At 34.8% G+C, this 22,680-nt stretch overlaps 1 protein-coding gene across 1 annotated transcript; it reads right to left on the bottom strand.

Annotated features, from left to right (window-relative positions):
• Positions 1 to 992: 992 nt before the first annotated feature.
• prcp (prolylcarboxypeptidase (angiotensinase C)) lies at positions 993 to 21,494 on the bottom strand. Its single transcript, XM_055195946.2, has 9 exons — positions 20,959 to 21,494; positions 15,539 to 15,676; positions 15,246 to 15,347; positions 14,982 to 15,163; positions 10,668 to 10,819; positions 7,585 to 7,757; positions 4,537 to 4,704; positions 3,899 to 4,086; positions 993 to 2,034 (listed from the first exon to the last, which is right to left on the bottom strand). Exons 1-9 carry the CDS (start codon positions 21,115 to 21,117, stop codon positions 1,830 to 1,832), a joined length of 1,467 nt encoding a protein of 488 aa, XP_055051921.2. The 5' UTR covers positions 21,118 to 21,494; the 3' UTR covers positions 993 to 1,829.
• Between the last annotated feature and the right edge of the window lie 1,186 nt (positions 21,495 to 22,680).

Genomic DNA, 22,680 nt, shown 5'->3' with positions numbered 1-22,680 from the left:
TCTACAGGCACGTGTAAAGGCTTATGGCGGCATAAATGGCATAAACTGTTTATGCTACTCCAGATACTGAGTTTCTTAACGTTTATTAAACCAACCTAGTCAGCCATCCAAACAAAACTGCTCAATGCTTTTACCATCATGATTGTTTGTATTTATCACTCTGTAGAAGAATGTGTAGTAGGTGCATAGTGTGCATGTGTGTAGGCCAAGAGAGACATTGCAATTTGTCGCAATGTGCATGCATCGAACGTTAGCACATATCTATGAGTAAAATGAACTATGCAAGGGTGTGCATTTGACTGTGTGCGTAAGCTTTCATATGCGTAAAAAGAAAGACTATACCAAGGGGTTAGGAGTTCCCTCAGTTTTTGCATTACTATTGTAATAAACCAGAGTACTTAACGGGTTGATAACATCCGTGCCATTAAACCACAAATAAGTAGCCAACTATAAACATGTTGAACATGTTAAACTACTTTGCTAGAAAAAAAACTTTTAAAAAATTGCTTTATTTGAGAGCATCAATGACAGACTTTTGGTAATGCTTGTACTGCAAAAATTACATTTGACACTTTTTAAGTTAATATGTAATAACTTTAGTAGTATAGGCAAAAAAATGTACTGAGCACAAATAAATGTAAATGATCACAAAACACTCAATGACACACAATTGTTTAGGGAACAAAAAGTGAAAATCATCCATCACTTAACACTCATCCTTCCTATGACCTTCCCCAATCCCATAAAACATCCTTCTCTGCTCTCTAGCTGTGATATTAATAATAATATTAGCAGGAGGCAGCTTTCCACAGACCAGATAATGTCTAGGTACTGCAATTTAAAGAGGCAGGAGCTGTCAGCGAATGAATGCAGGTCTGGGGAAGTCCTGCAGGTCTGCTGTTTTACACCAGATGCCTCCTGCTAGCTACTTTATTGCTCGTTGTCTGTGTTTGGGTTTTCATTAAATCACACTTGAAAAGGAGAAACAGAAATATAGTTTTATGTAGTTGCGTTTATTGCGTGTTAAGATTGTTTCATGTTCACTTTTACACAAACCATTATTTCAGTAAAAACATAATACTACTACAACCAGGAGTGCAAACCATTTGTCCAGAAAACAGAATATTGGTCATTATATATGAAAATAATAAAAACAATCATATCATGGTGTAAAAAAAATCTCAGATCACTTACTAGGTCCAGCTAATTTTAGTGACCACTAAGAGTTTAATTTCTAAAGTGAGGAAATTACTCCAAAAATCTAAAGACTTAATGCTTAGATAGAATACTTAAAGGAATAGCAAACCTACATTAAAGTCACATATGTGTCATATGGCTTCAAAAGTCTTGAAATTTAGCCCGTTGACTACTTTAATGATACTTTTATGAATCTTTTTAAAGCTTTACATCATGTGTTCACTGCATGTTTGGTTGTATAAGAGACATGTTTGATATGATAACAGTATTTTCATTTTTGTGAATTTTTCTATTTTCAGTATGTTGGGTAATACATTAGGTAAACTTTGACTTTGGCAAAATCTTGCCCCTGAGAGTTGTTGGATTTTTTGAATCCTTTCAATGTAAAACTGCAAAGCCAGTATCCTTCATTTACACACACAAACAGTAAAAAACAATCCCAATAAAAACATTGCAAACATTGACGGTTTTTGTTCAATTTAAGCACCAACCAAGAGACAACTAATTTTGGCACAAAGCAACCAGCACTTCCAAGGCACATAGGAAGTCAATACGACTGAATTTTTTGGTTTTTCTTAACCTGTCCAATTTCCCTCAAGTGCAGTATGTTACGATATGACCATTTCTGGTGGTCATAGTGTCCTTCCAGCCTCTTTGATCCACTTTCTAAAGTACTGCACTTCCAGTGCTCGTGTTTTGATGACCGAGTCTGGATCGTAATTGTTGTTGTAGCGCAGATCGAGGTGATGAGCTCCTTCATCAATCATAATGGCAACCAGAGATTCAGAGATACTTTTGGTTACTCCACCACTCATCCATGGGTCAAGATCTCCATTGCTGAAAATAGGACACTTGATAAGTTTTTACCAAACATAGTATCTGTAACACCTGCTAGGACATATGTCTTGCACATAACATTAAAATAATAATAAATAAAAATAATTACAATGTAAAGGCTTTACTTTAAATCCTGAGGTCAGTAACCAGAAGAGCCTGAGATTATAACTTTTAAAGGGGTCATGTGATGCGATTTCATGTTTTTGGGGGTTTTTTTGTCTGTGGAGTGTTTAAAGCGGTTCGTGCATATACTGTAGATCCGTAAAGTCGTAAAGATTAAAGTCTCAAACCCAAAGAGATATTCTTTCTAAAAGTAAAGTGCCTTCCTAAAATGCCTCATTCAAACACACCCACACATTAAGATTAACAGAAAAGCTAAACACAAATTTAAATAACACGATAAAAAGCTAAATTTGTATTTATTTATTTTTTAAATAAATGACTTAGACAGAATAAGCAGCCAATAAGAGCCCAGATTAAATGTGAACTCCTTCGATATTCTTTCAAATTCATCCTTAGGTGAAACTTCAAGAAGCTTCTTTATAGAATGACACGAGTACGGTTTTGAAGTTTCTAGACAAATGGTGACTGCATATCAGATGATAAAATTTTATTTATTTTGGATGCTTTTAGTCACAACTTAATTCCCAGAGTAACATTTGTGTTATGCCATAGTTTGTATGATTTTTATATAAAAAATATCAAATTTAAGTGATTTTGTGCATAAAACAAGCAAAAAAACCTGCCAATGGGGTAAGCAAAAAAATCTTGAACATTTTTCTTAAACACTAAATTCAAGAAAAATTCAAGACAAAAATGCCTAGCCCCATTGGCAGATTTTTTTTTGCTTGTTTTATACACAAATCACTAAAATTTAATATTTTTGTTCTTAAAACTAGACTTATTTTCTTGGGTCGTTTTGCTCATGAAAAAGCATCTTAACTTAAGAATTTATAGATATTTTTACTAAAAAACAAGACAAAAATACTAAGAACATTTTTTCTTGAAAATCATTTTTTGCAGTGTACATTTTTACTTTTCATGTTTATTTTAGTTTAATTTTAGTAAATTTGCTATGAGCTTTTGTAATTTTACTAGTTTTTAATTAAGTTTTTACAATAAAATTGCTATTCAACCTAAATGTATTTTTATTTAAATTTTAGATTTAGTTTTTATTTTGTTACAGTTAATAATTTAAGTGCCTCAAACTTCATTTTTTTTCCTATAGCAGCATTTCTAATTATCATTAACTTCAAATTTCTACTTCAAGTTTAGTAAATGATAATAACCCTGATAGGCAGTAGACAACAAGGCATCTCAATAGGTTTTTAAAGCGAACTACTACCGTATTTTCCGGACTATATGTCGCATCAGTCAAAAATGCGTCATGAAGAAGAAAAAAACATATATAAGCCGCACTCGACTATGCGTCGCGTTTATTTAGAAAATTATTTCACAAAATCTAAGCAGAAGAACTGACATTTAATCTGGAAAGGAAAGTTATTCAACTAAACAATAGCACACAGAACAGCAGGTTGAATAGGTGTCTGTACATGTTAAAGTAACATAAACATTTATTTACACGATACACAATAACATACAGACTTTAGCTGAATAGGCTAAATTATTCTGCATCACTGAATCCATTGAATTACATAAATACAGGAGCAGCACAGAGCAAACTCTCACGGCTGTAGACGGTAATGGTTTCTTTTGGTTTATATGAATAATTTTGACTTATAAGTCACACCTGACTAGAAGTTCCAGGACACGCCAAACTATGAAAAAAGTGCGACTTATAGTCCGGAAAATACGGTAATTCAGAAATGTTGTCAAATCAGGTCACACTATTCTGCAATTTTACCTGAAAATGATGTTGCTGTGAGCACTTATGTTCCTCCCACCGAATACAATTTCGGCCCAATCTTTTCGTGGCCGGACTCCAAACTGAGCATAGCACTCATCAGATAAGGCTTGGAAGTCCCATGGTTGTGGCTCAAACATGTCATTTATACCATCTGTACACATCGGCATCACCATCTCTGTACAGGCCTGCACAATGAAAGAGAGCATTATGGAATGCTGAAGTCATTCAAATGCTGAATTATGTTTATTTGATAAGTAAAGATCTTTGCACACTGTTGTCCGTAATTTTCGTATGCGTCACGCAGACAAACCTTACACGCTATTTATCTGGTTAGTTATTTTTTTACAATGACAAGCCGGTATGAAATAGGAGTAACAAGGTGATATTTTAAATGTATGGAGTACAAAGTAATTACTCCAGTAAAGTATAGATACCAAAAATTTCTAATTAAGTAATGTAACGAAGTATTTTTACTTTGTTACTTGACACCTCTGATGATGACTTACTTTAGTGAACATCGTTTAATCAAACAACCCTAAAAAACCTGCCCAACTGCCGACTTTGAACCTAGTTAAAAGTACTGAATCATTCATAACACATTAAAGTATTTCAAAATCAATGTGTGAAAATCTTACCTGGTAGAACCAACCCAAGATGCCAAGATTCCCAGTAGCAGTCTGTGAGGTATTGAGACACAGAGCCTCTCCTGTGTAATTGTAGTAAACCTTTACGGCCTGAGAGATACCATGCAGTAGCTGTTTATCTGATACGCCCGTGTCAAACTTGAGATGTGTGCAGACCACCTGGAAATCCCAAAAGACAGCATGTTAAATGTCAAAAGAAAGTAAGAATCCAAGATGGTAGGACAACATGCTTGAGTTTTATAACTGCACAATAAACAGCTGCTTTGTGTGACATGTTACTGCATAACAAAGGCGTAAATCATCTATTTATTTGTCACTGAGAACATTTCATATGTTTCAGTTCACATTAAAGAATGAACATAAATTTGTTGCTGTCAAAAGCCCCAACGTGCTTTACGTGTGAAATCATGTGATTTGCATGTGAAATTGAGTTCAAAGGAATTCAGCAATAGCTGAATTTATCACCAACAAGCTGGAACAAAAAGAAAAAAAAACAGTTCGAAAGACAAAGAAACATTTTACATTTATGGGTGATTCTCGTGAAATTAGACTTATGAGGTGTCATGAAACATTTTGATAAAAAAAGTAAATTCAAAGTAAGAGTATCAAAATAAGCAGCATACAGTTTCAAACATCTCTTCATGTACTATTTTGCACATGATTTCAAATGACATACAAACCAATTTAGTTTTTTTTCACATTTAAGGGGAAAATTTTCATTACCGCAACGTGTCCATGATTGGATTTAGGTTCTTTGACATGGAAATATTTATAATTAAAAAATCTAAAACATAAAAAGCTTCAGTGCATGTTATACTTTAAACATTTACAGTAAAGAAACATGTGGTATTTGGTGATCATTGGTAAATGTAAAGACAATAATAAGGAATATAAATGTGTCCAAGAAAAAATGTTCTCATCCTCCACAACAATTTTCAATCATTGTTTAAGCCCTCAATGAACTAACATTTTCAAAAAAAAAATTGTTGGAAGGGACATAATTGACTGTGAAACTCAAGATGGCTACCAGGTAAGCAGTTATTTTTTCTCTCCAGATGAAACTTGAAATTTTATTTGTCATAGTACCTAGACAACTTTTTAGTTGTCATTACCGAAACATGAGTTTGCAAATGCATATATTTAATGTAATATCATGTTGCGGTAATGATAATTTTTAATAATGATAATCTAAAAAATGTAAATAATTTTATAGGAAATATTTTTAAATCCTCTAAAAATAATGATTATAGTAAGTTCAGACCTTACTCTTATATGTACAAAAACAAATGGCTTCAAGTTTTTTTTCGTGAGAATGGACACTGGATTATATGAGAATCACCCTTATGCATTTTCCAGACACAGATGCATTTGCGCATTCAAACTATTCGTTTATTTTTCAGTATGTATCTTCCCTGCGATTCGAACCCATAACCTTTGCATTGCTAATGCAATACTTTAACAATTGAGCTACAGGAACAAGAAACCTTTACAAACATATCAAGCTATGCATTATCTGAGGAAATTAACGTAATTATCTAAAAAACATTTACAAAACACTCAACTGTGTCTTTCTAAATACTTTCCAGTAAATGGAAACATGCTTAATGAACATTAGACATGTAAAGCCTGGAGCATAGTCTGTTTTATTACGTTTGCACAAATGTAGGTGTACAGTCGTCGAACACAGACGTTTAACACATGCGCATTGCGACAAAATGCAATGCATCTCCTCGGCTACATACTACAGTCTCCTGTAGGCGCATGCACAACCTACGCGTACAATGTATGCAGGGTTTCAAAAATTCGCACTCTTCTAATGATAAAAAATTGCGTCACGCACACGTTATGTGAACCATAACGTTACGTACACATAAAAAGGGCACATACTTTGGCCTTAAGGGATAACGTACAGCAATTTGGTTGTTATCGGAGAACAAAACTTGATGGGTAACTTAAAGTTTTTCCGAATTTTTTTCTAGAGAGCTACATGAATAAAGCATATATGATTCAATCGCACATTTATTTTCAGTACTGACAAAGTAACACAACATTATGTACGTGCTCAGGAATTGTGAGCTTGTGAGTGGTTTTGTCTGAGTTCAAACGAGGTTGTTGCTAAGGTTTTCGTCTGAGATGGTGGTCTGTGCGCGAGATAAGCTACACGCATGTCCGAGCAGAAATGTGTACTATGACAAAAATGGCAGTGGCTGTCCAAAGCATCTTCTCTACTTTTCAGATGGGATTAAGCTTACACATTCATCTCCGGCAACAGATTTCCCACTCCAAAGCTTTCGAAACCCCCTTCTCCCAGTCAGTCACATAATCACATTAGCTTTGTCATTAAAAAGCCTCCTCTTTGCACCCGTTGCCTAAACTGCTTTAGCCACCCATAGGGGTTGAATACATTATCGGATTTGAGGGGGAAAGAAAACTACTCAAGAGTAAACCATCTGAGTCTACACAATCTGCATACTAAAAGTTTAAAAGTTACCAACAAAGAAAGTATAAAGGATGCAACATCATGCTTTAAAAATAATAAGCATTTGATTAGTAAGTGATTTCACTATGTTATCAAAAATAGACTTATTGATTCAGATTCACACAATTAAAGTCTATCTTTGTTCCAGAACCTTGAATGAAATGTCTAATAGTGCTAATAAAACAATAATTTTCCTCTGTATTGTCAAACATATTCAATGAATTAAAATAAAGATGTTTTCATGAGTCAATAAACATGTTTACATCCACACTACTCTCTGACTTACACTAAACAAAAGCTTAATACTCATTGTGACATAATAATAAACCTTTATGAATATTAATAAGCACACTTTGAGTGTTGTCAGAGGTGAGTCAGCATTAATGAGGAAATAATTTGAGTTTCAATTTCAAATGTTAACTACATTTTATTATCTCTAGTATTTTTTTAATTTTATCGTGTTTCATGATGTTTATTGCGACCTAAAATGGCCGACTCACTGATCAGCCCTGACTACTGGACAAGGGAGCTGACAGAGCTCAAGACAAAGTTTCTTGTACCTCAACAGGCCAGCGTGGGAGCGGTTGAAGAAAGTTGGCTTCATACGGATAGTCCACCATGGCTAAATTCACCCAGGTTTCCTGAAGCCATGCCTTGAATCCGTACACATCCTCTTGACTCTTTAAAGAAGAACACAGTCCAAACTCCTGAGACAGCCACTGCAGACCCTCGCCTACAGGAAAACAATCAGATGAGTCTACAAAAACAAGACGTAGTAATCCAAGAATAAACGACAAATTGACAGTTTTAAAACAACTTTTTTAATAAAAAAAAGCCTGAATGACTTTATGGCAGGACACTTACAAGAAACTGTGAGATGCATGTAGTGGCCAAAGAAGCAACAAGTCTAACACAGTGGTGGCTGGTAAACAATCTTTTGGGGTGGGCGCAATGACCCGAAAATCTTTTAAAAAGTGTTTTTGAACAATACCATAGTAAATATTAAGGTATACTACAGTATTTTCTACCCAACTTAAACACTGACACATTCACTCAACACTGAAAACACCGTGTAGTACTGTTCATGGCTCTGAATCTGATCACTTACAAAACTTCTTCACAAAAATGGAATTATCTCCGCTTTTAGCTGAAATTTTAAGGTGATAAGAGAACAAATGAGGGTAGGATGAAACAGGTTTTTTTGTTGTTTGAAAGTGGATGGTCTGTTCCTTCAATTAATATTTTATGTTTATTTAAAGAAGATAATTTTTCTGGAAGGTGTTAAACTAAAACTGGTTGGCAACTTAAAAAAAAAACGCTGACGGGGAAAGAGTTAAAGTTAAGCATGCTTCCACGCATATTTGATCATCACTTCAACAGTTGCACGATAAAGATGTTAATGAGTATTTGTTGAATGTTGATTTATAAAATAAACACTACAGTCTTTAATCATATTTTCATTGTGTCTTTGCTGCGTCTGTGTTGGTTGGGAACTGCGCTCCGTTGCAGCCACACTTGATTCTGAGGAAATTCTTTGTTTGTACTAATTTAATTACAACTTATTTGGGTTTTATTTTATGAAATCCCGCTAACGTTACGCATATGAAGCAACCGTTTTAAAAAAGCAATAAGCCCCTCAAAGCAGTGGGTTACCAGTGCATTTTATAACAGCTAAGGGGCGTTGTTAGGCACGACGCGAAGAGGTGTGCCTAAAACCCCCTTAGCTGTTATAAAATGTACTATAACCCCACTGCTTTGAGGGGCTTATTGCTTTTTTAATACGCTATCGACAAAAGTAGGTGGTCCGGGGCACACAGAGATGTACCCCATAGCCGGTCTGACACAAGCCAATCAGAGAGCAGCTTAAGGTCACCCTGCCAGCCAAAGGTTTGTGTACCTACATAGACACTCATTTGTCTGGTGCCCTGCACATAGAATATACATGTATTCTCGCAGAAACACATACCGTAATTCCTCAAATAAAAGCTGTCATTCAAATAAACGCCGGGCCTCTGATAGTGGCCGGGGGCATGGTCATCGCGGACAAATAAAGGTCGGTCTCAAATTAAGGCCGGGGAAAGATGAGTGCCGGGGGACAATGAGTGAGAGCTTAGCGCGTCAACTATAAACGCCTCGTCCGTTTGGTGAGACACGCACGCGATTCGCGGAGGCTTGTGTGCGGCCCAAAGCGCGAGTATAAACAAAGCATAGCTTACGCGCAGTGTGAGCGTATTCGCGCCAGAGCACGTTTTAAAAGGAGAAACGTCAACTGCGCGAGCACTCACCTTCATCTGCCTAACTTTTTAATGCGTGCAGCAGGGCTAGTGAATATCTACGGTGCACACGCAACAGATCAACTAAGCGATATCATAGACATGTGATAGGGCTTCATACGACTACATAAAAAACACAGCCTTAAAGAGTAACTAAACCCTTAACCAACTTTTTTTAGTTAATGATCTGTAAGAATGATGCTTTATTAGTGCTGTTCATTGATTTTAGTAAGTTTTTTGACATTTGGATATAAAGTGTTTCAATACTACAATATATGGTGTAAAAACGTCTGAGTGCTGCCCTCTTCAGGTTGAACGGTGGCTACTGCAGTTGGATTTTCCTATTGGATGTTGGGTCCAAAAAGTAACTCGTGACGTAAGCAGGTTCAAGCTCGCCACGCCCTTGTTACGATCTCACCACACACTTGGTACGAGTTTAGTTCGTCCCCTCTATCTCCGTTGGGATCTGCCCACTTTTCTTGCATTTTTCAAATATTGCCAGTGGGTGGAGTCAGGCTCTGACCAGGGGTTTAGTTACGCTTTAACATTAAGATGGGTTCCAGTGTCAAGAGAGTGCTTTACCTCCTGCTTTGCTCAAAACAAAAGCATTCTAATGATGAAAGCGTGCCCGAGCTCAGATTGATAAAAGTACAGTGTGAGCGCGTGCAGGAAGTAGGGGGGGGGGGGCGATCGCACTGGGGCATGATTTGGATAATGTGAGCACCGTGTTATCTCCTAAATGCATTCAAGTTCATCATAATGCACAGCTGCCAATAGAGGGCAGTAGCTACATTGGATGGGTCTCATTTAGTGCTAGTGACGACTTTTCAACAACCTTGAAAAAATATACTGTTAAAAAATGAATGATCTCTATCCACTAGAACGCTATCGCTTTTAATTTAACAATTATTTATCAAACAAATGGAATTTAAAATAAAGGCCTGTCTCTAATAAAAGCCTGCTTCAAATAATAGCCTGTTACCTTTGGCAGTTTAGGTAAATAAAGGCCCCGTCTTTATTTGAGGAATTACGGTATATATAAATACAGAAATACAAACTAATAAAAATTGCTAATAATAAATGCTAACATAACTACTATGTGAAAAAAAGCAAATAAATCATTTAATTTCAAAATGATTTTCCAATGTATAATTTACTTATGTTAACTCGCTTAAACAGTCTTCTTCTGTGGATAATTCGTAAAGTGCCGCCCCTGCACCCTCTTTTGAATAGCCGCCACTGGTCTAACATCTAAAAAGCCAAACTGATTGACTATTTGGCTATACAAGTCAAAAAGTTGGCCATTGTTAAACTGCCTTCGGTAATCGAGGAATCATGCGACAAGCAGCACAGAGATCACATTAGACAACCTGTCGCTGTGATGCCATCAATAGCTGCCCAGGACTTCCTGATGTTGCTGCTACAATTTACACCACCGTTAGTGAAATCACGGGTGACCACTTGGTAAAAACCCCCACAAGGCACAATGAACTGCCAGATAGGAGCAGATGCAGCGAGAGCTCTGAAATAAATGAGAAATTAAAGATGTGAAGAAATGAAGACACAAAAATCAAAAGCCCTTATGCTCTATTCCTTCCTTAATATTTAAGAAAAGCATGTCTTTTGTGAATGGCCAATAATACATCTGCCACAGACACACTAAACAAACCTCTAAACCATTTTTTGTTTTTTCAGGGTTCCCACACCTTAACTTCAAATTCAAGGACCTTTCAGGGACTTTCCAGGTGCAAATCCCCCTCAAATTCAAGGACTACATCTTGTTACCTTTTAAGATACATTGTTACAGTTCCCTTTCGAGGGAACTCGCGCTGCGTCACTGCGGTGACACTTTAGGGACGCCTCCAGTGGTAAAGTGCATCTGAATGTGTATATCAAATTCAACCAATGGTGAGGCTTAAAGACAAAGACAGGGTGACGCGGGAGCCAGGAAGTATATCGCTATCTGAAATATTGCCAAAGACGGCGTTACAGGGACGCAGGAAGTATGGCAAGGGAGACGCAGCGTCTCGTTCCGTTCTCAGGGAACAACAGTTACATACGTAACAAAGATGTTTTCATTTTTCAAACACAACTATGCAAAAAATCATTTTGGTATGAATCAACATTCGCATACAGAAGATACAAGCATTTAAAGCAAACAGTTTAGCACGTGTGCTTAAAAAGTGCTTAAAATTTTTATGATATTATCCTACACTACACAGAGAATAATATGGATTTTTTCCCCCAGAAAACGTCTCGCATAAAATAGATTCAAGCACTTTCAATGACCTGTATCTATACATGTATATTTTTAAAAACTTCCCAGGGCCTTGAATTATTCCCCCAGATTCACAAACTTGCAAGGACCCGTGGGAACCCTGGTTTTTGTTTATTCAATTCTTTATTCATCTTCCACAGTAACCCTGGCTAACGTCTTTGAATCATATTCATTTGGAGACTTTTATCAGCAAATATGACATGTATACCCTTTAATAAAGCCCTTAATCAACATATTAAAAGAATAGTTCACCCAAAATGAAATAAGCTGATAATTTACTCACCCTTATTACATTAACTCATTCACCGCCATTGACGAGTTATCTCGTCATTTATGAGTTCATATTTAACTAATAAATATGCCTTTTTGGACGAATTTCAAAGTGAAAGTGTAATACCGCTTGTATCCACTAGATGGCTCAAAATCGAATTTATCAAAAACGGAAGATTTAATGGTTATTTTAACTGCCTTTATGTTTGATAGTCATTCTGAGTCTGATCTCTAACATAAATTCCTTTACAAAAACGCAATTTTTTAAGCTTTTTGCTCAAAATGTTGTATTTTTGAAGATAAATATCCATATTTCAGTGGTTAAATTAAGTAGAAAAAGTAAATATATAATGAAACGTTTTTTCCCCATTTTGTTTGTTTGTTTGTTTGTTTATTGTTTGTTTGAAAGCAGAGGGTGTGTTCTTTAATTTAATATAATTTGTATGTTTATATATGTAGCGCCCCCTGCCCTACTTAGTTGTGTCAAGACTAAGATCTTTAGGGTGGAGCGACGGGTTCTTTAACTGGGGTCTCTCGACTATATGACTCTCACTACTCTGATACCTTAGCTCTTAAAAACACAATAAACGGAACCTTTTAGAAAAAAAACCCAATGTCAAGTATTTATTTTTTGTAATATGGAATAGATTTAGATATGAATTATAGACTATATATATTTAATATTAAGTTGGAAATATGTATAACAATATATAGGTATGAATCACAATAATCAATATATATATATATATTATAATAACCAAATGAGCACTTATTCAATTCAATTACACTCACTTACTGAGAAAACTCAATATAAACAGTTCAAATGTATCACACTGTAATACACAGTAATACCCAGCAATGAATAATTACTCAAATGAAATATCTACACACTTACACTTTTAAGAATCGTTGTAACTGTGCAACTGTAAACTCTAAACAACCATTAAAGTACACAAAGTTTAAATGTGAACACAAAATATTAGTGGGCCCACTCACACACGTAAACAATCACACACACAACCCCACCCGATGCAGGCCTGTGTTGTTGCTTGTGTGCGTTGTGGCCTTTGAAACGTGAAAATGGCCTCTTCACTCAAATGAGCCAAAACAAATTAAATAACAGCAGGTACCTGTGCTCCAGTGATCACTCAAACCACAACCGGAGACATCACACGATCCTCTGTGAATCTCGGTCCTTTCCTCGCGACCCAAGGCAAACTGAACAGTCTTGATGATGCGAGTTGTCCACGGAGTTCGTTTCACTCACGCGATCACTTGTTTACACGACTGTAACTGATCTCTCGAAGTGTCCCACGCAAAGTAATAGATAGCACAACACACTGCAATACTCTGAATGCAGTATATTAGTCACTGCAGTCCGTAACAACGCGAACAGGAGAGTGCAGTCTGTATTTAAATGCTAAAACGGCTCATCAACTGCTGATAAGACGAGTAAAGTGGTTTATTAACCCATCTGCTGGGTTAACATTAGGTATGTTGCTAACTCCGCTGTCGCGGCTGATTTTTTGGTTCCGCTCAACGAAACCCAAGATTTCCTCAGGCGGCGCGCGGTGTTGTGGAAAATACTGCTTCTGTTGGTTTGTTGATGGTGAAATTTCTGAGTTTTAATTCTTAACATCACCGGAAGAAGCATAGGTACCTTCTCGTTTTCAGTCACCACCTTTTATGTTTCACTGCTGGCCGTGCGAGCTCGCCAAAGTCTGTTGTTTGTAAAATCATCGCTGTTTTTACTGAAGTTGAGTAAAGACATTCTTGAAATTGTAAAGACATTTAGTTTAATTGCTAAACTACAAGTGGACGAAATTTTAATAAATTTGAACGACTACCAAAGGTGGTTTTACCTCTACCAAAATCTGCTTGAATGGTAAAGAATGGGGAGCAGCCGTATAGCTATGCAGTAGATGTCTGTATATATAGACTGAATAAAGAGTGTTATTTGGTGTAATTAGTGGTTTGTTTTTTTATATATCTGACTTTTCAGAAGTAGAATATGTAGAGGATATGGCAAACAGCTTATCCTGAAAGATTCAGGTCAATATCTTAAAAATTTAAAAAGTTATAGCTAAAAACGTCATAATTTTCATGATTCGGTCACACATTTTCTTGAATTTTAATGGAAAACATGGGACCAAATAAAGTGATGATTTTCGAGTTTCAAATGGCCAGTACTTTGTTATTCTTTAACCCATATACATGATCTTGGTCTCATTTAAAAGCTTTTTTCAAGCTCTTTCTATCTGAACAACTCGTTTTAGCATTTAACCATTTTGAAAATTTTAGCAACATACCTATTAACATGAAGGCATAAACAAACAAAACACTTTCACATAAAACAAAACCCATATAACACGCGTTTAGCGGTTATCGCCACTCTTTTCTCTCTAGCGCGAGCGTATCTGCCACCGCTCTCTCTCGAACGCAGTTCGTCTCTCCTCTCTCATTTTGATTGACTCAATTAACCACCAATCACATTACACTCTCATATGCATGGGTGGGTTTAAAATAATAAGCATCCAATCACATAAAATACAATCAAACTAGACAGTAACCCGCACATGTTTTCCAAGTGCATTTAAACCAAACTTTAGCGTTTACACAGGGTTTCTTAAAGGGATACACACACATTTTCAGCTCACTTTAAAATGAGAATCTTTGTAAACAAAACACAGTTTAATGAATAGTTTTCTTAAACCTTATTATAAAACAAGCTGATATATATGAATTAGGACAGTTATTTAAAATGAACTTCTAAATAAGAGTAACTATAGCTTTTAAATAAACATATTACTAGTATTATAAACATGACTAGTAAGAGGGTTACATATATTTATAGAAAATGATTTTTCCTGCAAGGAATTTTGTGAAAATTTTGTTAAAATCACAAAAATGCAGGTGGGCAACTTTTCTCAAAAAGGCTGGCGGTGAATGAGTTAAAAAGAAAGGAAGAACCAGGTTATTAATATAACTCCGGCTGTGCTCGGATGAAGAAAGTAAATTATATATTCTCATGGCATGGGTTCATTTTTGGGTGAACTATTCCTTTAAACACTGGCAATATCTTCAGTGATTTGATTAGAAATACATATATTAATGCAAAATGCATTGATATCCTCACCCAACGACAGCACTGGGATACTTCATCCTCAACCAGGCGGCCAGCATTCCTCCATAAGAGCCACCAATGGCGATGACCGGACTGGTCTGTGCTCCCGGGATGCTTTCTTTCAGAGCTTTGATTAAAACCGCAAAGTCAGCTAATGCCTGTTCTGAGGTCAGGTAGTTCAGATACTTTGCATTCTGAAGAACGGGACAATCACACGAATAAGGTTAATTCTCCGGTAACTACAACACACGTATCGCTTTACGTCTGTGGACTTACGCTATAGGACTTGTCTCCGAATGGCATGGACTCTCCGTAGTAGCGATGTTCGGCAAACACAAGCATGGCTCTCAGCTCCTCGGCCACATCCCACATAAAACCCTTATAAAAATCAGAGACTACTTTAATAAAACATTTATCATGGATGGTAACTTTCAAGTTACTGAAGTGAACTTGCTTTCTACTTATTGGACCCACAGCAACATTAACATCAATGCACATTACAGAGAGGGTTTTCATTATTGATATTCTTCATATGTAAGTGTGATTTAAAACAGTAATGGTATATTTACAGTGTTGTTACAGAACCAGGTGATGTCTCCTTCATTGCCGGTGTAAAACAGGATTGGGCCGTTTTTCTGCCAACGCTGAGCATTGAGAAGATACCTCTGCTTGAATGTGCCATTCTCCAAAAACCCAAAATGATCGATCTGTAATCAAACAATAACAGGAAAAATATATTATTATGATAAATACATCTTATAAAAAGGGGTGCATGCAAAGTCTCTTCATGTGGCCACTTTATAACAAATGCAATTCATCATCAGCAGGCGAATGAGCCAAAAACCAGACCAGTTTAAAGCCTGATTTGAACTTTATGATAAGATATTAGTCTGATTTTATGTTATTGAAGTGTAATCCTGACAAACAGTTTTGGAAGCTTCTATCTTTCCTCATTTAAGCAGAAAGCAGCTACGTGACTGAAAAATAGCCGTAAATGATGGGCCTCTCCGGCATTCCTGTCCATAACATACAGTAAAGTACACTGTCTTTAGTCCTGGGTGTTCCCGGGAATCTTCTGGCTCTGAGCCACCACGTATTGTTGAGTGTTAAATCTCAGAGCAGGATGGAGGGACAATTAGGCTCAATTTGTATTAAAATCTATTGCCAGCGTCAGGGATGCCACATTAGTTCCGGTTTCAGCAGAACTCTGATATCCATTCATTGGGTCCAGGGTTTGTCCACTGTCCTTTACAATTTCCATAAACTCTTCAAGTTTGAGGGAATGAGTAAAACGACTGTTAAAATATCTTCCCAGAGCTGCGATGCTGTTTTCTTTTAGTTCTCGTCTTGAATCCCACCCAACACTTAATAAAGAATGTTCTCGCTAGTGTTTTGTTTTGTTGTAAATACCCTCTTTCTCCTTGCGCCGGCCACAAAAGAGGCAGAAATTTTATGAGCCAGTGACAGCAAAAGGACTCCGAGTGCTGACAGCTACATTCATTCAACAGCAGTTAGATCCTGGCTCCAGGTCAAATGAGTGTCAGCTATATTCACACGCTTTAGTGAGTTATTTTGTGTACGCTGATATGTTAAAAAGGAAAATGACTAACAATGAACATTGCATTTTATATATCTGAGTTTGTGAAAACCCATGTAAGTCATTTATTGTCTTCTACATAAAATAATTTTACATAATGTAAAGATAATTCTGTGAAAATATACCCTTGATATATTTAGTATTGACTGAGTAAGATCATGTCAAAGATTGAAATCAAACATTGATGCTCCAAATCTCTAAAGACTTTAAATTTTAATAATTGTATAAAATTTCTTAGAAAAGATTTTAGGTAATATTTAGGTTATGTATCATATTTTGTACTGTAAACAACTTGTGAAGCATTTGATGTTTTTAGAATGACTTACATGTTTATAAAATGTGTATTTTTATTATAAAATAAACATTTTTTATTTTCAAATTAGATTGTGAAAGTATATTGTGGAAACATTTTTATAAGTTTTAAAATGACCAAACATTTAGTAGAATTTAACAAAACACAATCTTTGCTTTTAAACAAGTAGGTTCAATAGTTCAGTTCAAAATTGTGCAGCGCCACCTTTTGGTGGTTTTATTTCTCTGGCACATTCAGCCATGGAAAACATTAAGAGACCACTTCAGTTTTGACTTGAATTATTATTTCTAGATGTATTGTGACCATTTCAGTAAAGAATCTGTTGAATTTCAACAAAAGCAACCCTCTGGATAACAGGACATGTAAAAGACTTGGAGCATGACAAGACCCATTAAAGATGTGACTAAAAATCAGGGTTTTCCCCAAAAAAATACATGTAAAAACATTAGTATTTAGTTAAAACACTGCATCTTTTTTGTTATTTTGACCATGTTTTCCCCATTTTAATTTTAAGTAAATAAATGCAAAAAATTTCATTTAACTGTTAAGCGTCGCCTTTCCGAATATGGGACACCTAAGTTTGCATTAATATTGTTAATATAAATTTTAATCTATCATTACAAACTATATCAACAGTGTTTTATAAAATAAATTATGCAGGGAGAGTAATTGATTCATTTATGAAGAGAGTGTGCCTCAAAACATTTATTTTCTGCTAAATGTCACTGGACGACTATTTACTTAAATGTTTGCAAATTAATTCTTATCTAATCATGACAAACTGTATATTGTATGAAAGCTCCAAGAGTGTAGATTTAACTCAATAGGGTGGGGTGACGCTTAAAAGGTTAAAGGGTACATATCATGAAAATCTGGCTTTTTCCATGTTTAAGTGCTATAATTGGGTCCTCAGTGCTTGTATCAACCTGGAAAATGATCAACCCAGTAACCCAATAAGTTTTTGTAAACCATTCTTCGGTAGGCCTATCTGGCTCCCCTTGTGATGTCAGAAGGGGTTAATACCGCCCCTTAATCTGCACTATCCAACCACAGCACTGTCATTTGGTGCAGAGATCAGCGCATTTGCATTAAAATGGCACATTTATGCTCACACCTAGTCTACAAAGTGTCAATTTTAACATGTTATAATTAATTACCTATATGATATTTTAAGCTAAAACTTCACATCCGGATTATGGGAACACCAAAGATTTATGTGACATCTTAAAAAAGTCTTGTGAAATGTCCCCTTTAAACACCTATAAATAGTAAATCTAGAAAAACTGAAAGAAACAATTAATGGTCTCTTAATTTTTTGCCACAGCTATAATATTAGTTTTATCAGTTTTAATGTTATTAATAATCCCTATTATTATACAAGTATTTTAAACTAAGGCAGCAAATATAACTCAAATATAACCCTGCAATGGGGTGGTTGTGATCAAGTCACATGTCATCAACCTATTTCCTGTTTCTATGTTAAAATAAGATGTCACATGACTCTTGTTATGTTGCCCAAAATCCTCTAATAGGCTGTTTTATGAACAAGAAAACACAATATAGCCTTACTAGTACATGTGAATATAACCAAATATGTAGATTTTAATGGATAAGTCTGAGTTGATAAAATTCAAAACGTTTTATGAGAATTAAAATTAATTGTTTTTTTTTACATCATTTTGAGCCAAAACAATAGTTTTCTACATTTTGCATTTCTTACTGCTTCATGAAACGTGTGCGTGTGTTTTCAAAAACATGTTTATAAGATAACAGGCAAGATCCATACAACAACTGTATGAAGAATAAAGAAGCCACATATGGATGGAATATAAACCCAAAACAACATTTCACTTCCTGAATTCTCGTCCAGTTTTTTCTCATTTTCTTTGTAAGTCTTTTTAAAAGCCTCGTCTGCTTTACTACAAATCAAAGCTGCTCTGAACTGAAGCACACCAAGTGCTGACAATGGCAAAAACCAAGACAATAAGGAAGAAAGTAAGGAAATGGCCTTATCATCCCGAGGGCTCAGAGGATGAGCCGAGCACACACGGTAAAACAATGGCCATCACTTCAGTCTGCACAGGTCAAGCAGTCATTTGGCTCACAGTACGACCTAACAGGGTTGTTTTGTCTAAAGTAAGACGCGGGGTTTTCCTGTGTCAGCCTTTCACACGAACAGCACGTGAAACAGGCAGGTCATTTCTTCAGGCTGAGATTAAATATTTCTAAGATGTAAATTATTAATACTGTGCACCAAAAGCATTTCTGTCAATAATTACACCAAAACTGTCAAAAATACACATACATAAAATTAAAGGACTTCTCACTTTTTCACATTCAGTTCAACAACAAAAAATCCCTTCAGGCAGAAAGCCAGTATCAAATGATACGTCCCTGAAGGCAAAGCCAAGCCTAGAAATCTTATAGTTGCGCTGTTATTTTGTGGGGGCTGAAAGGAAAAGGAAATTTACAGACACAATACAAAGCAGAACGCAGAGATTATCCACACATAAAATATAGGAAATCCTTAAAGGAAGCTGAGTAGTAAGTTAATGAGAAGCCATGGGAAGTTTAAACTGCTGCCAGCTGGAAAAAAAACAATGTGATAACAATATGTTACAAGTTTTATGCTTTCCTTACTTGTCCTTACTCATACTGTGCTAAACCATATACATACAGTATAAGTGGCAAAGTATACAGACGTTATCGGTAACACTTAATAAGGTTCATTAATGTATTAACTAACATGAACAAACCATAAGCAATACATTTGTTACAGTATTTATTAATTTTTGTTAAGGTTAGTTAAAGGTGCAGTGTGTAATTTTTAGAAGGATCTCTTGACAGAAATGCAAATTATATACAAAACTATATTATCAGGGGTGTATAAAGGCCTTTCATAATGAACCGTTATGCGTTTATTACCTTAGAATGAAACATTTTATCTACATACACCGAAGATCCCCTTACGTGGAAGTCGCCATTTTGTGCCACCATGTTTTTACAAAAGCCCTTAACGGACAAACTTTTTTTACTTAGTTGTCTCAGATGATGACATGTTTGTCCGGTGACAGCTACCATAGCTTCTCTATGTGTTTCAAAAGCGAGGGGTGAGCAGTGGACTGAGGCGCTGGTTGCAATTCACAACATCACCACTAGATGCCGCTAAAATTTACACACTGCATCTTTAATAGAAATAAAGCTTTTAATATTGTTTGTTCATGTTAGTTCACAGTGCATTATAAAGTTAACAAGATTTTATTTATTAAGTAGTAATGGTTGAAATTAACATAAAACTAATAAATCCTGTATAAGTGCAGTTCATTATTAGTTCATGTTAACTAATGTAGTTAACTTATGAACCTTATTGTAAAGTGTTACCACGTTATCAATTATAATCTTTCTCAAATAAGCAAAAAATATAAACCTGGTTTACAACTTTTATAAAAGATTTTGAATATTTAGATTTACTAGTCAACCACTGAACTAATAAACAGGTAGAAATGGTTAAGATTAAATTAACACTTAATAAGGTCTCATTCATTAACATTAGTAAATAAATTAGTATGAACTTAAGCAACATATTTTTACAGCATTGATATTTGTTGATGTTAAAACCAATACAAATAGTTTACTGCTTGTTTATTTTAGTTCACTGTGCAAACTAATGTTGTTAACAGATACAACTTTTGGTTTTAAAGATTGTGTTAGTAAATTATGAAGTTAACATTACCTAAAAATATCAAAAGTAAAAGTATTGTTTATTGTTAGACTATGCAATTGACTACTAACTTGACCAATGTGACCCAGCCTGAAATCCAGACTAAAGTCTCAATGTAAATATGAGATGGGGAGCATCAAAGTTTGATTTCTATCTTTGACATGACCTCACTCGTTCAACACCAAAGATAACAAGGTTATATTTTCACACAATGTTCTTTACACTATATAGGACGATTTTATGTAGAAAACCACAGGCAGGGTCACGAGTAGCATGCTGCATAAATTATAGTTTATTCTTCCAAAGTACTTACATATCTAACTACAAAATGTGTGCAATAAATAATGAATAAACTTACCTGCTGATCAAAATAGAAAGTTTTGTATGAGACAGAGCGATGATGAAATAAACTCTTGAATCTGTGTCTGCCTAACAGATGTGGTTTAAGAGCCCATGCATGACAGCTGATAATGAAGATGATGATGAAGAAAACAAAATCGCTACAGGACAGTCGCATTGTTGAGCTGAGTGAGTGAATAATGATTGACCGTCCATATGACTGCTTGAATATGAATACCGATTGCTTATTTACATAAGCGGAAAAAGGAAGCGACCTGTCAACTGACTTGAGTTTGTGGTTGGTCTATGACGCGATGCCTTCAACTTTCAAACTGCAGTCTCAAACAAAACCGAGTCGCTAGAATTTAACCCTGGAAAAGATATCGGTCCTTTCTACACAATATTTGAGACAGTTATCATCCCGATAAATCAAAAAGTGTCTTTTGAGTGCGTGTTCACACAAATCGGATTATTTCTTTTGTTTCTTTCCACTAACTGCATGTTTAAGTAACTTTCAAGTGCAACAACATAACGTGCTTCCGTATTGAAGCACGTGAGCAGCGCAGTGGCTTATGGGTGATGTAGTTTTAGTGTTCTTGTTACTATAACAAAAGATTTAAAAGTCTTCTATGAGTCTCTTACAACAAATGTTAAAAATAAAAAAGGATGAAAACGTCTTTTATTCTGGGACAAATCTTGAAGAGATTATAATATCTAGATCTTAGAAATGGACATGTATTTATATTTATTTATTTTTGTTTTGTTTTTAATAATTTATATATGCTACAGTATATACAGTACTGTGCAAAAGTCTTAGGCCTCCATGCCAAAATTAGATTTGTTGTTTTTGCAATGTTAAAGTGATCATATATAATTGTTTCTCAATCTCTTTAATAGAATACATCCAGAAAATACAAGAAATGTGTATATAGTATTAAAAACCGTATAAAACTGTAAACTAATGTGTCAATTTTTTATGGAGGATGAAAAATGACTTAAGTGTATATAAATGAATAAATATATAAATAAATAAATGTAGAAATACATAAACAAGTGTAGAAATAAATGTAGTGGTGCAAAAATAATACAATTAAAAGTTGATACTTTTGACAAAACAATATATTTATTTGTTTATGTCTGCATTTATTTCTGCATTTAATTAATTACTTATTTATTTCTGCATTTATTCATTTATTTATTTCTGTATTTCTACATTTATTTCTGTATTTCTACATTTATTTATGCATTTATTTATTTAGTAAATTAATTACTTATTTATTTCTGCATTTATTCATTTATTTATTTCTGTATTTCTACATTTATTTCTGTATTTCTACATTTATTTATGCATTTATTTATTTAGTCATTTATTTATTTATGTATTTCTACAATTATTTATTTATTTATGCATTTAATTAATTGCTTATTTATTCCTGCATTTATGAATTTAGTTATTTCTGTATTTCTACATTTATTTATTAATGCATTTATTCATTCATTTATTTATATACATTTAAGTCATTTTTCGTCCTCCATAGTTTTAAGGTAAAATCCCCTCCCACTTGAGCAATAGGAGAAAACTGCAGGATCTCTTAAACCTATAAAATTGAAATTAAATTAAATCCTAATTTCTAATTTTGAATGAATGAATGAATGGATTTTATTTCGAACATGCAAAAAAAAAGTAAAACAAAACAAACAATCATAATAATAATAATAATTATACATTTTTTCCCCTTTT

Source organism: Misgurnus anguillicaudatus, chromosome 24 (genome assembly GCF_027580225.2).
Source record: "Misgurnus anguillicaudatus chromosome 24, ASM2758022v2, whole genome shotgun sequence".
Classification (NCBI taxonomy): Eukaryota; Metazoa; Chordata; class Actinopteri; order Cypriniformes; family Cobitidae; genus Misgurnus; species Misgurnus anguillicaudatus.
The sequence above is the reverse complement of the archived record's forward strand: the minus strand, read 5'-3'. Positions and strand labels throughout refer to the sequence as shown.